The 14,768-nt window shown below is 54.1% G+C and overlaps 2 protein-coding genes across 5 annotated transcripts in view; one reads left to right on the forward strand and one right to left on the reverse strand.

The window, feature by feature from the left end:
* Window positions 1–24: 24 nt before the first annotated feature.
* On the reverse strand, window positions 25–9,923 carry LOC133356464 (uricase-like). The gene is made up of 7 exons (XM_061573995.1): window positions 9,850–9,923; window positions 5,013–5,184; window positions 3,329–3,407; window positions 2,686–2,881; window positions 1,650–1,788; window positions 1,184–1,267; window positions 25–66 (listed from the first exon to the last, which is right to left on the reverse strand). Exons 1-7 carry the CDS (start codon window positions 9,921–9,923, stop codon window positions 25–27), a joined length of 786 nt encoding a protein of 261 aa, XP_061429979.1.
* The window catches only part of LOC133356497 (protein phosphatase 1H-like), a 27,977-nt gene continuing 22,167 nt past the window's right edge, over window positions 8,959–14,768 (forward strand). For 2 of the 4 annotated variants that reach the window (XM_061574032.1, XM_061574031.1), the window contains exon 1: window positions 8,959–10,352. The gene's annotated coding sequence lies outside the window, so the exon portion shown is untranslated. Of the gene's footprint in view, window positions 10,413–14,768 lie in introns of all 4 variants that reach the window. The other 2 variants (XM_061574028.1, XM_061574030.1) reach the window with 2 other exon arrangements.

The following is a 14,768-nucleotide window of genomic DNA, read 5'->3' on the forward strand; positions in this document are numbered from 1 at the left end:
TGTAGGAGACTTGTTGAGTAAATATCACGGACAGAGCTGCATGGAGTAGGCCACGATCGCCAACGTCTTCGAGAAAGGACACGGCACAGAGAGAGAGATGAGACTAACGTTGCCCACCGACTAACATTACCCATAGACTCACAAGTTCTTGAGGAATAAAGCTAAATGGAAGGCAGGCCATGGCTGCTGGCTTTGAGAAAAGACGCGGCACAGTTCTACATCACATGCTGGGACGTGTTGCTTCGATGCCCCGTTTGCCCCGTTTGTCCCATTTGTGTCGGGCAGCATGGAGCTGGTGTGTGCAGCTCGGTCATTTCCGAAGTGTGCAAGGCTTTGGTAGAAGATTCGGAGAACCCAGCTGGGGCACTGTTTCTGGCACGCGGGGGACACGTGCAGACTAATTTCCAGTTCACTGATGTTCAGAGTTTTGCCGTGGTCTGTCGACAAACCGTGGCCGAGATGAGCCCGGCAGGGCTGCTTGTCGGCAGAAACACCTGCAGAAGATGTGGCGGTGATGACGACCGCAAATTAATACAACAACAGCGCTGCAAAGATTTAATCATTAAATACATTCTCTTTGTTTTTTTCGGTAAAGTCACGTAGGTAAAAAAATTAAATGAAAAAACAACTAAATTAAATCACGACGTTTCGGAGGCAACACAAGCTTCAGGTGGAACCGTCACAGCAAAATTACCGTATCAAAATTAATTTAGTTTTTTCATTAAAAATTTACCTACGTGACTTTACCGAAAAAACCAAAGAGTTTGAATCCTTGCAGTCACGACAACTTCAAATCTAGCATTAGATACATTGACCAGTGTTTGGATCTCCGCATAAAATAATATTGACAGCTCATGGGCCTCTTGGCATTCGAGCCTTCTCTAGTGGTGCAAATTCCATATTTATGGTCGGGGTCATTCTTTCTCTGGCACAACATTAAACCTCCCACATATCTTTACTCATGTTATCAGCACCAGCCAGACGAGAGGCTGGAAGCCTGTCCAGGATTTGAGTGCTACTTCGGTGAGAAGTCGACTGCCACTTGTCTGTAGATAATCTGACCCCTGCCATAGGAACGTGGAATTTCTACCACTGTATCGGGGTCGCCGGCGGACACGAGCGGCCACCCCAGTGCTCGGACCAGGGAGAGGCGGTGACCTCTGACCCTGGTGGTGAGACTCGCCTGGTCATTGTTTTTGAGGCCCAGCTTTCTCAGGTCGATGGGGGTGTAGTGAAGGTTTGGCATGGTAATCCGAATGTCCTCCACCTGACGCGCGCCACAGCCACGCACACATGCGGGCGTGAATTAGCAGTTAACTCATCACGTGGGTTTTCACAGCCAACGTTACGATTCGTAATTTATTTCTGGGTCAGGCCACGTAGTGATGATCTGGCCACATTTTTTTTTTACGTAAAACCCTCCACCACGTGACCGCCACAGTTAGCGACTTGGCATCTGATTGCTAAAGTAGGTTGCCCGAAAAACAACAATCTGCTCGTCGTGGAACGCTCGTGCACCGCGTGACAATCTCATTCGTCTGACTGTGCCGGGTAGTGGAGGGTTACAGGGCAATACATTTGGCCAGTTCATTTCTTCGTGGTGCCACCGCCGCACCCACGCGCGCCCCCGTGCATCCCCCCCCCCCCACGCGCGTCTCGTACGTGTGCGGTAGGCTCTGCAGCACAGACTGCCCGGCCAGGTAGAGGGTGCGCTGCACGGATGGGGAGTAAACCCCCGTGTCCGGGGGGCCGGCGAAAGCTTCCAGCAGACACGCGCGCACACGCTCCCTGCGCACGGACGGAGACACAGACCCCCCCCCCCCCCGCACACAGAGTGTTGGGACACGTGCTGTTAGTGACTAGTAGCTGCGCCTATGAAGGCCGGCACGGCACACGAGAGGGGGTGGGTGGCCAGCACCACGCCCGGCCGCCTTTGTCTCCCTGGTACTGGTGTTTACGCACCGCAACAGGCACTCATTTAATGCCGCGGAGAGGCCCAGCACCAGTTGAGGTAATCAATAAGTGAGCGAATACGTTAATTAATTTGATCTATTGAGAGAATGGGCGAGTAATGTGTACATGAATTAGTTGATTGGGGAAATGAGTATTTCAAGTTTTTCATTTTCAAGTTTCATTTATTAGGTGTAGCCCTCTGAGCCATTCGGCTCTTGAATCGGGTGCAACCGCAACAAACAAAAACATGAACAAGAAAACATCTTAAAGTGACTATGTGACTATGTGCAAAAGGAAAATACAGGAAAAAAAACAGTAAAAATTCCAGAAAAAGCACCGTAGACCAACGCTGTGTGCAAAAATCCCAGTGGGATGCAAGTCAAACAACAACAAGAACAACCACAAGACAACTTAGATTAAGGCCATCAGTCTAACTCCGTACTACAACAAACAAACATGGCCCAACCAAAAAACTTTTCGAAATCACCAAAATAAAGCCATAATAGCAATGTAACAGTGATCATAGGAACTGTGACCGAATTTTCCCAATAAACGACATAAACAACATGTACCACCAAAACCCTGCAGCCATAGCTGGCTGCATGAGCCACTCCACAACAGTAGGAGCATCAGTCGGAATATCAAATTTTTCAATGCACCTTTAAGAGCGCGCGAGTGAACGAGTGTTTGGGTGACTTTGTGATGAAATCAACGAGCGAGTCTGCGGGGCACCTGGCCTCGTCGTAGTCGCGGGCGCTGAGCGGGAGGCCGCGCTGGAAGGCCCAGCGCGGCTCCATCTCGGTGCAGAAGAGGCGGTCGCGGCTCTCCTCGAGCGAAGTGAAGCCCTCCCGGGCGAAGCCCTCGAAGCCCGACTGGGCCGTCTTGAGCACGCGCAGCCCGCGCAGCCCCGAACGGACGAGCGGCGGCCCTGTGGGAAGGCAGTGGGGGGGAGGGGAGCGGGGGGAGGGGAGCGGGGGGGGGAGGGGAGCGGGGGGGGGGTCAGCGGGGGGGGGCAGCGGGAGGGGGGCAGCGGGGGGGGAGGGGAGCGGGAAGAGAGCGGGGGGGGGGGGGCAGCGGGGGGGGGGGGGCAGCGGGGGGGGGGGCAGCGGGGGGGAAAGCAGTGGGGGGGGGCAGCACGGAGCAGGGTGGTGGCAATCGATGACGACGATAATGATGATAATTGAGATGATGATGATCGATGGTCGGTGATGTTTCTTTGATGGTGGGCGATGATTGATGATGTTGATAAATTATCAATGATAATTATCGACGATGATGATTGCGTATTGAGTATCAATGATGATTATGGTTAATGATCGATGACGACTGATGATTGGCGATTATTGATCGATGATGATGATGATGAAGACTGCACCGTATTGCTGGGCCTCTACGTCACAGTAGAACTCCACCTCGGGGCTCAGCACGAACGCGTGCTTGTGAGGCTTCCCGTCCTGTCCAGCAGCAGCAGCAGCCAACACAGACACAGCACCTCCTTCACACAGCTGCTCCCTACACTCAGTTCAGGCTGAGTTGACGTAGAGGAGGCCCAGGCAAGGGTCGCATATCGTAGCATATTAGTCTCAAACAACACCGTTCGAATGATACCAGTGTAGTGTTGTAAAGGACGGACTTCTAAATTTCTTTATGGCACACACTGTTTATTACCTTAATACACAGTCCCTATCACACAAAGGGGGTATACGGTCCCCTCACCCGTTACCCTCAGAAGGTACAAGCCTCCGGACCTTGCAGGCTATCTAATCTCCCTGCTCTCCCAGCGTCCTCTGGCTGGACCTAGGGGATTACTCCCCGACCGCTGGTTACTCTGAGCCCTAGCCCTGATAAGGGCTGGAGGGCTTGGTCCAGGGTCCTAGATGTCTTCGGCCGACTTGGGTCTTCGTGTAGCAGAACTGGCCAAGAGCTCTCAGCGCTCTGGCTTTTATACCTGTTCGTGGCCGGGTTGTCCAATCCCCGGCCACCTTGTGGGACCCTCCGATTGGTCCTTCCCAATCTGGCGTTTGGATCCTACCTCACCCCCTTTGACCCTGACCGTTTGATTGAGCGGGGAAACCTTGTTTACGATCCGCTCTCTCACAGTTTGCGAACAGCGAGTAGTTAACACCACTACACCAGTAAAGGTACTCAACTACGACTGCTCTGCATAACAAAACAGACCAACAAGACGCCTGCTGTTCACTCGAGGAAGCTCTAGAGAGGGTGTATTTGGTCTTCTCTTCCACGCTGACCAAACGTCTTGGAAGAGGCTGGCGTGCCCACACCTTAACTCATCGCTCGCGACCTGCCCATCGCAGACTCTGCGCTGGAACCCATTTACACTGATGGGTGGACAGAGGCAGATTCAACCACCGCGCCAGGAGACGGAATGAAATCGGCGACCTCTGAACCGCAAGTCCAATGAGCTGACCCCAAGGCTGTAACTATAATACATATTGGGGGGGGGGGGCATCCCCCCTGATTCCAAATCTGGCATCAGTTTTTGTCTATCACATCAGGTTTTTGAGATATCAAATATTGCATTTTTAATAAAAGCTGCAGAAGAAAAATATTAAATAAATGTGGATATCTGCATAAAATTATATTATAAACACACTATCCTAAAAATACAGCACCATATTTTAACACTAAAGCAGTCACTGACTCGCAACAACTTGCAATCATAAGTGACAGGGTTAATTTCGGGTAAAATCAATGAAAATGGGGCATGCCGATAGCATAAAAATGAGATGTGATAGAGCAAATCTGAGATCAGATTTGGAATCGGCACCCTGAAATTAGTCTAAAACAGCTGCAAAAGTCCAGGCCAGAAAGAAATGGTGAATGAATTCGGAGACGGAGCAGTTATATCAGCTGGTGGGCAGGTGCCGTCCGTGATTGATGGATTGTTGCATCACCAGATGGTGGAAGATGGAAACGGTATTGGCCAGGTCTTCATCGAGCAGTAGATAGGTCATTGCTGATAACGGTGATGGATGGATTGTGACACTGTGGCATTTAGAACGTGGGGGGGTGGGGGGGGCAAATCCAGACACTCGTACCGTTACTGCTGAGTCGCAGGCGCGCGGCAACCCTGACAGGTAGGCGAGACGGAGGCGAGATGCACGGCGTTGTCGCCCCAAGGTGGATGACAGGAGACCGCTGAAGAAGCTCTTGGTCGTGTGATACTCATCTGCGCCTGCGTCCCCTGTTATATACGGTACCCAGGACGGACTCTTCACGCACGCTCACGTTAATACATGTAACGATTAAACGATCCTCAATTCTGAAGGCCCGATATTAAATTGACCTATCTGCATAAAACAAGCAAAAAATGCTCAGGCGGGCATATTTTTTAAGGTTATAATTTAGCCTGCTAGAGATGGATAACTCGTTGCCCAGTTAGATTTGTTAATTAATACAAATTCCAATATTCGTAGAGGTGCAAAGGTCTGTCCCTGGTGCCTTTTAAAGCGCTCGAGTGACACGGAGTTGAAAATGGCAGCGACAGGACACTTGAGACACGGGCGCTGCCAGTGAACGATTAGAACCTGTGACTGAGTGTCCAGGGGCTGGTCAACGTGCTCGTCGGCTACGCCAAGCTCGCCATTTACAGGGCGAGGAAGGTGGCCCTGGAGGGGAAACGTCCGGCCAACAGCCTGGGCATCTTCCGCGCTCTGGTCGGAGCCAGGGTGTGTGGCTGGAGTTCCGCCATGCGCGGCTGACCCACGCCGTGCCGGCCTTTAAGGAGCAGTGGGCGATGGAGGAGGCCGTGTGCTCCGTGGCAGATGACGGGGAGCTCTGCATGCTGATATGAGCTACCCGTCGGAGACCGTCGGACTGCAAGAAGGGCTGCGTGCAGAACGAGAGAGAGCGAGAGAGAGAGTGAGCGAGAGAGTGAGCGAGAGGTGGGGGTTTTACATAAAGCTATTTAAAAAAAAATGACGAAATTTTGAACGAAGCAAAGTGCCGAATACACCGAGCATCTTCTTGTTTCCACTGATCGTAATAAAAAAAAAAATGTGTTCCTCTCTCCTCCCACCACGGGGTTCACAATGGCCAAGTCACGTAGTCAACGAACTCCAATGAGATCCAGGGGACACAGTTCAGGGTGTGGTTGGGTGTCTGTCTCTGCCTTAGGATCAATCATCATGACTTGATCAGCAAACACCGAGCACAGCGCTGCCGAGTTCCTGCCTCGGTGGTGCGTCTGCGTGTCTCCCACTCATGGGGCCCATCATAGCCATGTCAGACACACCACGCAGGCATAAGCCGAGTCACAGCCTTCAATACAGGCAGCCGCGTTGCCTAGTAAGCGCTTAACAGTTTATTATAGACGCACGTGTTCAGGCTTTGTTCTTTGTCCACCACTGCCAACGCAGCAACAGCAGCAGCAGCATCATCAACCCCCCAATAACGCGTTCTGTTTTCAGCAGTGGTCAAACCTTGACCGAGATCAACACCGACACGTGCTGCACGCTTGTCCCAGTGTCCAGGTGGGCAGCAAGGCCTCGTGCGAGTCTCCATGCTGGAGATTAGGCCTCTGCACGAGACGTCGGTATGGAGGCCAGAAGAGTAGGGCCAAGACACGGGTGGCTAGGCAGGCCCAACAGGTATGGAAAAAAAATTAACCCGTAAAAACAAAGTTTTTCACTATAAATCCTTTATATGCGTGTTCAATGGGCCACAACCCAGCCCACATTGGTCTTTGAAACGGGCGGCTCGAGTCCTCTCGTCCTCTGGCTTGAGATGGCTGCCACCTATGGGTCAGATGATTGCCTGCCACCATTAAGCAATTGGTAATTAAATATTTTAAAAATTACCTAAAAAGTGTAACATTTTGGAAAAAAAATTTTCACGAAAAGAAATTGTCACGCGAGTCTGTGTGCAAAATGTCAGCTCGATTGGATCACTGGAAGTGGGTTAAATAACGACCGAAAAATTTGCACGGTCGTAAGCGCGCAAGCAAGCAAGCAAGTGAACTTAATATAAAGGATTTTAAAACATGAAATGCGTTGGCTTCGGTAATGATGTGTTTTCCCCTTTCTGGCAATAAACAGCTGTGTTAAGATGTTAAAACACTAAACTGAAACCTTTGCAAGGAATCATGTCACTGCATTCACCACACATACTTGTGGTGAACATGCAAACAAAAGAAACATGCTCTGACAGTATGTGCATTGTCTTTGAAACTTATTGGTCCAAACCAGAGACAGATTTCTTTTATTGCCAGAAAGGGGAAACGCCTATTATCATACTCTTTGGTTATTTCGGTAAAGTCACGTAGGAAAGAAAATAAATTAAATAATAGAATACGACGTTTCGATTGCAACACAAGCAATCATCAGGTAGAAAACAAACCTAGTAAACTTAGAAATACAATGCAATTCAACACAGAGAGTCGGCTAACACAACAGTCAGCACCCTACCTGGCTGATTACGTTCTTCCAAAGATTGCTAAATTTGAGAGACAAAACACATACACGGAGAAACACAGTCACACATACAGACACACAAGCAGAGAGAGACAATACGTAATTTAATACTGGCAAAGGAGGTCTCATGATGGCTTCGGTAACATTGCAAGGCACCCGACCCAGCCATGGCCAAACAATTATGGGCAGGCAATTGAGAAAATGAAAGAGCGCAACCAATTAAACACATTCCTGCGGAGGGAGCTGGTAGGAACGTTGGGTTGCTCGGTCAATGGCCAGGGTCAACGGCGGCGTGGTGTATTCCGCAAATATGCCCGACTGTGAGGGTGGGCACAAGCCGGCGTGAGTAGGTTAAACGTTCCTTCGGAGTGGGCAGATAGGAACTTGGTTGGACAGCGCGGCGTTCGGGGGGGGGGGCAGTTGGATGAGTGGACATGTTTACCCTTCCCCCCACCCTCCCCGACATCGTGGTAACGTTTCGACTGCAACACAAGCAATCATCATCAGGTGTGAAATCCACAGCAATTTTCTTGCTGTGGATTTCACACCTGATGATGATTGCTTGTGTTGCAGTCGAAACGTCGTGATAATTTTTATTGTTTTATATTTATATTATTTTATTATTTCCCTTCCACGTGACTTTACCGAAAGAACCAAGAAGACAATTACACTTCTTGTTATTCTTGTTGACGACCCCGTGGTCTAAGCCCCGCAGGAACCAATGTCTACGACACAACAAGCCCAAAGTGGTCTACAACTTGGGGAATCTTGACACGTGGAGGAGGGAGCGAGAGTGAGAAGGACAGAGCGTTGGCACGGATTGACGCTGCGTTGCGTAATGAGGAGGAGGAGGAGCTCACACGTCCTGAAAGACGTGGATGTTGCCCCACGGTGCAGATTCTGTTTGGCCGGATAGAGGCGGGGGGAGCGAAGCGACCCTGGCACGGCTCGAGATGGGATGGTGTGGTAGGGGATGGTGTGGTAGGGGAGGGTGTGGTAGGGGAGGGTGTGGTAGGGGATGGTGTGGTAGGGGAGGGTGTGGTAGGGGATGGTGTGGTAGGGGAGGGTGTGGTAGGGGAGGGTGTGGTAGGGGATGGTGTGGTAGGGGAGGGTGTGGTAGGGGATGGTGTGGTAGGGGAGGGTGTGGTAGGGGAGGGTGTGGTAGGGAGGGTGTGGTAGGGGAGGGTGTGGTAGGGGAGGGTGTGGTAGGGGATGGTGTGGTAGGGGAGGGTGTGGTAGGGGAGGGTGTGGTAGGGGATGGTGTGGTAGGGGAGGGTGTGGTAGGGGATGGTGTGATAGGGGAGGGTGTGGTAGGGGAGGGTGTGGTAGGGGAGGGTGTGGTAGGGGAGGGTGTGGTAGGGGAGGGTGTGGTAGGGGAGGGTGTGGTAGGGGAGGGTGTGGTAGGGGATGGTGTGGTAGGGGAGGGTGTCAAGCCGAGTGGACTTGCCGATGTTTGGTGCCAGCGATGCAGAGGTCGCAAACGGGTTTTGATTCCTTACCCGTACCCGGCCGCACCAGGGTCGCAAATGGGTACCCTACCCGATATCCGGCTAACCGTACCGGCCGGGTATCGGGTAGGGTACGGGTATCGGGTACCCGATTGCGACCTCTGGAATGAAGCCATGTTGCAGGCGTGGGTGGGTTGATTCTAGGAACTTGAATTGTGAGAAGAGACAAGACGTTGGGAAATGAGTGACAAACAATTACTCACCAGTGACTCACGGCCTACCCGTACCCGGCCGGGTACGGGTAGCCGGGTATCAGGTAGAGCACGGGTATCGGGTACCCGGTTGCGACCTCTGTGGTGTGGTAGGGGAGGGTGTCAAGCTGAGTGGACTTGCCGATGTTTGGTGCCAGCGATGTCAAGATCGGCCTATTGCCCCTTAGCCTGGCACTGCGAAGTGCCAGGCTAGGTGCACGCCAGAGCGACGTGACATTTGAAGGCAGTCGCCCTCCGACAATCACGGAGGGTGGAGAACAACGAGCGGAGCGCCGTGGAGTTTCAACAAACACAGCGAGTTGGCGCAGACTAATACTGTCTGGCAGTCTTCTCAGTCCCATGACGTCCTTGGGCAGCGGCGAGGACCTTCCACGCTCCACGTGGTCTCAAGGTTGTCAGTGGAGGAGCGGTGGCGCAGTGGTTAGCGCACTCAACGACGAACCCGGCCATCCGAATTCGATTCCCGCTCACCGCCAATTATAACCGTTCAGAACCGGCCCTGTGCCTCTCCCCTAGGTCGACTCAGCCTTAAATCGCCGCCTGGTGCGGTGTGTTCCACATCAGCCCCGGGGAGACAAAGGCGGCCGGGCGCGGTGTTAGCCCCCCCCCGGGACTTGTCTGTGAAGGCTACACGGGGGAGCTTTGTCTTTGTCTCTATAGTCGAGTCACTGCAGGAAGTGGCGAGCTCAGTGCCCGGGGGCTTCCACTCGCGCAGTCGCCCCAAGGGCCCCCCTCGAAACTCGCCCCAAGGGCCCCCCTCGGAGCCCCCCTCGGGGCCCCCCTCGGAACTCGCCCCAGGGGCCCCCCTCGAAACTCATCGTCGCGGACTGCATCGACTCCTCTTGTCGGTTTTCGACTGTCGCGATTACAAACTCTGCCGATTCAACTGCAGGCTGTGTCAGTCGCAGGCTGTATCAACTACAAGCTGTACCAGTCGCAGGCTGTGTCAACTACAAGCTGTGTCAACTACATGCTGTTATCAACTACAAGCTGTACCTGTTGCATGCTGTACCAGCTGCATGCTGTACCAGCCACACGCTGTATTTGTTACAGGCTGTATCTGTTACATGCTGTACCAGCTACATGCTGTGTTAGTTACAGGTTGTATCTGTTACATGCTGTACCTGTTGCATGCTGTGTTAGTTACATGCTGTACCAGCTACAGGCTGTACTTGTTACAGGCTGCACTGTACTCGCATCAGCTGATCCCAAGTGCCGCCGCTGCAGCTTCCTCCTCGCCTGTCTCGGTAAGTTCCGCACTGAGCTCGTGATGGTGATGATGATGGGGCACTCGCCCAGTACAGGAGGTGAGCTGTGTAGGTGGTGAGCTGTGTAGGTGGTGAGCTGTGTAGGTGATGAGCTGTGTAGGTGACGAGCTGTGTAGGTGGTGAGCAGTGTAGGTGGTGAGCTGTGTAGGTGGTGAGCTGTGTAGGTGGTGAGCTGTGTAGGTGACGAGCTGTGTAGGTGGTGAGCTGTGTAGGTGGTGAGCTGTGCAGGTGGTGAGCTGTGTAGGTGGTGAGCTGTGTAGGTGGTGAGCAGTGTAGGTGGTGAGCTGTGTAGGTGGTGAGCTGTGTAGGTGATGAGCTGTGTAGGTGACGAGCTGTGTAGGTGGTGAGCAGTGTAGGTGGTGAGCTGTGTAGGTGGTGAGCTGTGTAGGTGGTGAGCTGTGTAGGTGGTGAGCTGTGTAGGTGGTGAGCTGTGTAGGTGGTGAGCTGTGCAGGTGGTGAGCTGTGTAGGTGGTGAGCTGTGTAGGTGGTGAGCTGTGCAGGTGGTGAGCTGTGCAGGTGGTGAGCTGTGCAGGTGGTGAGCTGTGCAGGTGGTGAGCAGTGTAGGTGGTGAGCTGTGTAGGTGGTGAGCAGTGCAGGTGGTGAGCTGTGTAGGTGGTGAGCTGTGCAGGTGGTGAGCTGTGCAGGTGGTGAGCTGTGCAGGTGGTGAGCAGTGTAGGTGACGAGCTGTGTAGGTGGTGAGCAGTGTAGGTGGTGAGCTGTGTAGGTGGTAAGCTGTGTAGGTGGTGAGCTGTGTAGGTGGTGAGCTGTGTAGGTGGTGAGCTGTGCAGGTGATGAGCTGTGCAGGTGGTGAGCTGTGTAGGTGATGAGCTGTGTAGGTGGTGAGCTGTGTAGGTGGTGAGCTGTGTAGGTGATGAGCTGTGTAGGTGACGATCAGTGCAGGTGGTGAGCTGTGTAGGTGGTGAGCTGTGTAGGTGGTAGGCTGTGCAGGTGGTGAGCTGTGTAGGTGGTGAGCAGTGTAAGTGGTGAGCTGTGTAGGTGGTGAGCTGTGTAGGTGGTGAGCAGTGTAAGTGGTGAGCTGTGCAGGTGGTGAGCTGTGTAGGTGGTGAGCAGTGCAGGTGGTGAGCTGTGCAGGTGGTGAGCTGTGTAGGTGGTGAGCAGTGTAAGTGGTGAGCTGTGTAGGTGGTGAGCTGTGTAGGTGGTGAGCTGTGTAGGTGGTGAGCAGTGCAGGTGGTGAGCTGTGTAGGTGGTGAGCAGTGCAGGTGGTGAGCTGTGTAGGTGGTGAGCTGTGTAGGTGGTGAGCTGTGCAGATGGTGAGCTGTGTAGGTGGTGAGCTGTGTAGGTGGTGAGCTGTGTAGGTGGTGAGCAGTGTAAGTGGTGAGCTGTGTAGGTGGTGAGCTGTGTAGGTGGTGAGCTGTGCAGATGGTGAGCTGTGTAGGTGGTGAGCTGTGTAGGTGGTGAGCTGTGTAGGTGGTGAGCAGTGCAGGTGGTGAGCTGTGTAGGTGGTGAGCTGTGTAGGTGGTGAGCAGTGCAGGTGGTGAGCTGTGTAGGTGGTGAGCTGTGTAGGTGGTGAGCTGTGTAGGTGGTGAGCAGTGTAAGTGGTGAGCTGTGTAGGTGGTGAGCTGTGTAGGTGGTGAGCTGTGTAGGTGGTGAGCTGTGCAGGTGATGAGCAGTGCAGGTGATGAGCTGTGCAGGTGATGAGCAGTGCAGGTGGCGAGCTGTGCAGGTGATGAGCAGTGTAGGTGATGAGCTGTGTAGGTGGTGAGCTGTGTAGGTGGTGAGCTGTGTAGGTGGTGAGCAGTGCAGGTGGTGAGCTGTGTAGGTGGTGAGCTGTGCAGGTGATGAGCTGTGTAGGTGGTGAGCAGTGCAGGTGATGAGCAGTGCAGGTGACGAGCAGTGCAGGTGGTGAGCTGTGTAGGTGGTGAGCAGTGCAGGTGATGAGCAGTGCAGGTGACGAGCAGTGTAGGTGGTGAGCTGTGTAGGTGGTGAGCTGTGTAGGTGGTGAGCAGTGCAGGTGGTGAGCTGTGTAGGTGGTGAGCTGTGTAGGTGGTGAGCTGTGTAGGTGGTGAGCTGTGTAGGTGGTGAGCTGTGTAGGTGGTGAGCTGTGCAGGTGATGAGCTGTGTAGGTGGCGAGCTGTGTAGGTGACGAGCAGTGCAGGTGGTGAGCAGTGCAGGTGATGAGCAGTGCAGGTGGCGAGCTGTGTAGGTGATGAGCAGTGCAGGTGACGAGCAGTGCAGGTGGCGAGCTGTGTAGGTGGTGAGCTGTGCAGGTGACGAGCAGTGCAGGTGATGAGCTGTGCAGGTGGTGAGCAGTGCAGGTGGTGAGCTGTGCAGGTGGTGAGCTGTGCAGGTGGTGAGCTGTGCAGGTGGTGAGCAGTGCAGGTGGTGAGCTGTGCAGATGGTGAGCTGTGCAGATGGTGAGCTGTGTAGGTGGTGAGCTGTGCAGGTGGTGAGCAGTGCAGGTGGTGAGCTGTGCAGGTGGTGAGCAGTGCAGGTGGTGAGCTGTGCAGGTGGTGAGCTGTGCAGGTGGTGAGCTGTGTAGGTGGTGAGCTGTGCAGGTGGTGAGCTGTGCAGGTGGTGAGCTGTGCAGGTGATGAGCTGTGCAGGTGGTGAGCAGTGCAGGTGGTGAGCTGTGCAGGTGGTGAGCAATGCAGGTGGTGAGCTGTGTAGGTGGTGAGCAGTGTAGGTGGTGAGCTGTGCAGGTGATGAGCTGTGTAGGTGGTGAGCTGTGCAGGTGGTGAGCTGTGCAGGTGGTGAGCTGTGTAGGTGGTGAGCTGTGCAGGTGGTGAGCAGTGCAGGTGGTGAGCAGTGTAGGTGGTGAGCAGTGCAGGTGGTGAGCTGTGTAGGTGGTGAGCAGTGTAGGTGGTGAGCTGTGTAGGTGGTGAGCAGTGCAGGTGATGAGCAGTGCAGGTGACGAGCAGTGTAGGTGGTGAGCTGTGTAGGTGGTGAGCTGTGTAGGTGGTGAGCAGTGCAGGTGGTGAGCTGTGTAGGTGGTGAGCTGTGTAGGTGGTGAGCTGTGTAGGTGGTGAGCTGTGTAGGTGGTGAGCTGTGTAGGTGGTGAGCTGTGCAGGTGATGAGCTGTGTAGGTGGCGAGCTGTGTAGGTGACGAGCAGTGCAGGTGGTGAGCAGTGCAGGTGATGAGCAGTGCAGGTGGCGAGCTGTGTAGGTGATGAGCAGTGCAGGTGACGAGCAGTGCAGGTGGCGAGCTGTGTAGGTGGTGAGCTGTGCAGGTGACGAGCAGTGCAGGTGATGAGCTGTGCAGGTGGTGAGCAGTGCAGGTGGTGAGCTGTGCAGGTGGTGAGCTGTGCAGGTGGTGAGCTGTGCAGGTGGTGAGCTGTGCAGGTGGTGAGCTGTGCAGGTGGTGAGCAGTGCAGGTGGTGAGCTGTGTAGGTGGTGAGCTGTGTAGGTGGTGAGCTGTGCAGGTGGTGAGCAGTGCAGGTGGTGAGCTGTGCAGGTGGTGAGCAGTGCAGGTGGTGAGCTGTGCAGGTGGTGAGCAGTGCAGGTGGTGAGCTGTGCAGGTGGTGAGCTGTGCAGGTGGTGAGCTGTGTAGGTGGTGAGCTGTGCAGGTGGTGAGCTGTGCAGGTGGTGAGCTGTGCAGGTGATGAGCTGTGCAGGTGGTGAGCAGTGCAGGTGGTGAGCTGTGCAGGTGGTGAGCAGTGCAGGTGGTGAGCTGTGTAGGTGGTGAGCAGTGTAGGTGGTGAGCTGTGCAGGTGATGAGCTGTGTAGGTGGTGAGCTGTGCAGGTGGTGAGCTGTGCAGGTGGTGAGCTGTGTAGGTGGTGAGCTGTGCAGGTGGTGAGCAGTGCAGGTGGTGAGCAGTGTAGGTGGTGAGCAGTGCAGGTGGTGAGCTGTGTAGGTGGTGAGCAGTGTAGGTGGTGAGCTGTGCAGGTGATGAGCTGTGTAGGTGGTGAGCAGTGCAGGTGGTGAGCTGTGTAGGTGGTGAGCAGTGCAGGTGGTGAGCTGTGTAGGTGGTGAGCTGTGCAGGTGGTGAGCAGTGCAGGTGGTGAGCTGTGTAGGTGGTGAGCTGTGCAGGTGGTGAGCAGTGCAGGTGGTGAGCAGTGCAGGTGGTGAGCTGTGCAGGTGGTGAGCAGTGTAGGTGGTGAGCAGTGCAGGTGGTGAGCAGTGCAGGTGGTGAGCAGTGTAGGTGGTGAGCTGTGCAGGTGGTGAGCTGTGCAGGTGATGAGCTGTGCAGGTGGTGAGCTGTGCAGGTGGTGAGCAGTGTAGGTGGTGAGCAGTGCAGGTGGTGAGCAGTGCAGGTGGTGAGCAGTGTAGGTGGTGAGCAGTGTAGGTGGTGAGCAGTGTAGGTGGTGAGCAGTGCAGGTGGTGAGCTGTGTAGGTGGTGAGCTGTGCAGGTGGTGAGCTGTGTAGGTGGTGAGCTGTGCAGGTGGTGAGCTGTGTAGGTGGTGAGCTGTGTAGGTGGTGAGCTGTGTAGGTGGTGA

This window comes from Lethenteron reissneri, chromosome 54 (assembly GCF_015708825.2).
Source record: "Lethenteron reissneri isolate LAM-NWPU_2019-01 chromosome 54, ASM1570882v1, whole genome shotgun sequence".
Classification (NCBI taxonomy): Eukaryota; Metazoa; Chordata; class Hyperoartia; order Petromyzontiformes; family Petromyzontidae; genus Lethenteron; species Lethenteron reissneri.

Bases quoted from the DNA above. Each gene is read 5' to 3' on its own strand.
- LOC133356464 (XM_061573995.1), bottom strand. From the start codon at position 9,923: ATGAGTTTCGAGGGGGGCCCCTGGGGCGAGTTCCGAGGGGGGCCCCGA. The intron at 3,408-5,012 runs GTACGAGTGTCT...GCTGCTGGACAG, and splicing joins CCTGCGACTCAGCAGTAACG to GACGGGAAGCCTCACAAGCA. The intron at 1,268-1,649 runs GTGGGGGGGGGG...GGCGCGCGTCAG, and splicing joins CGCACACGTACGAGACGCGC to GTGGAGGACATTCGGATTAC.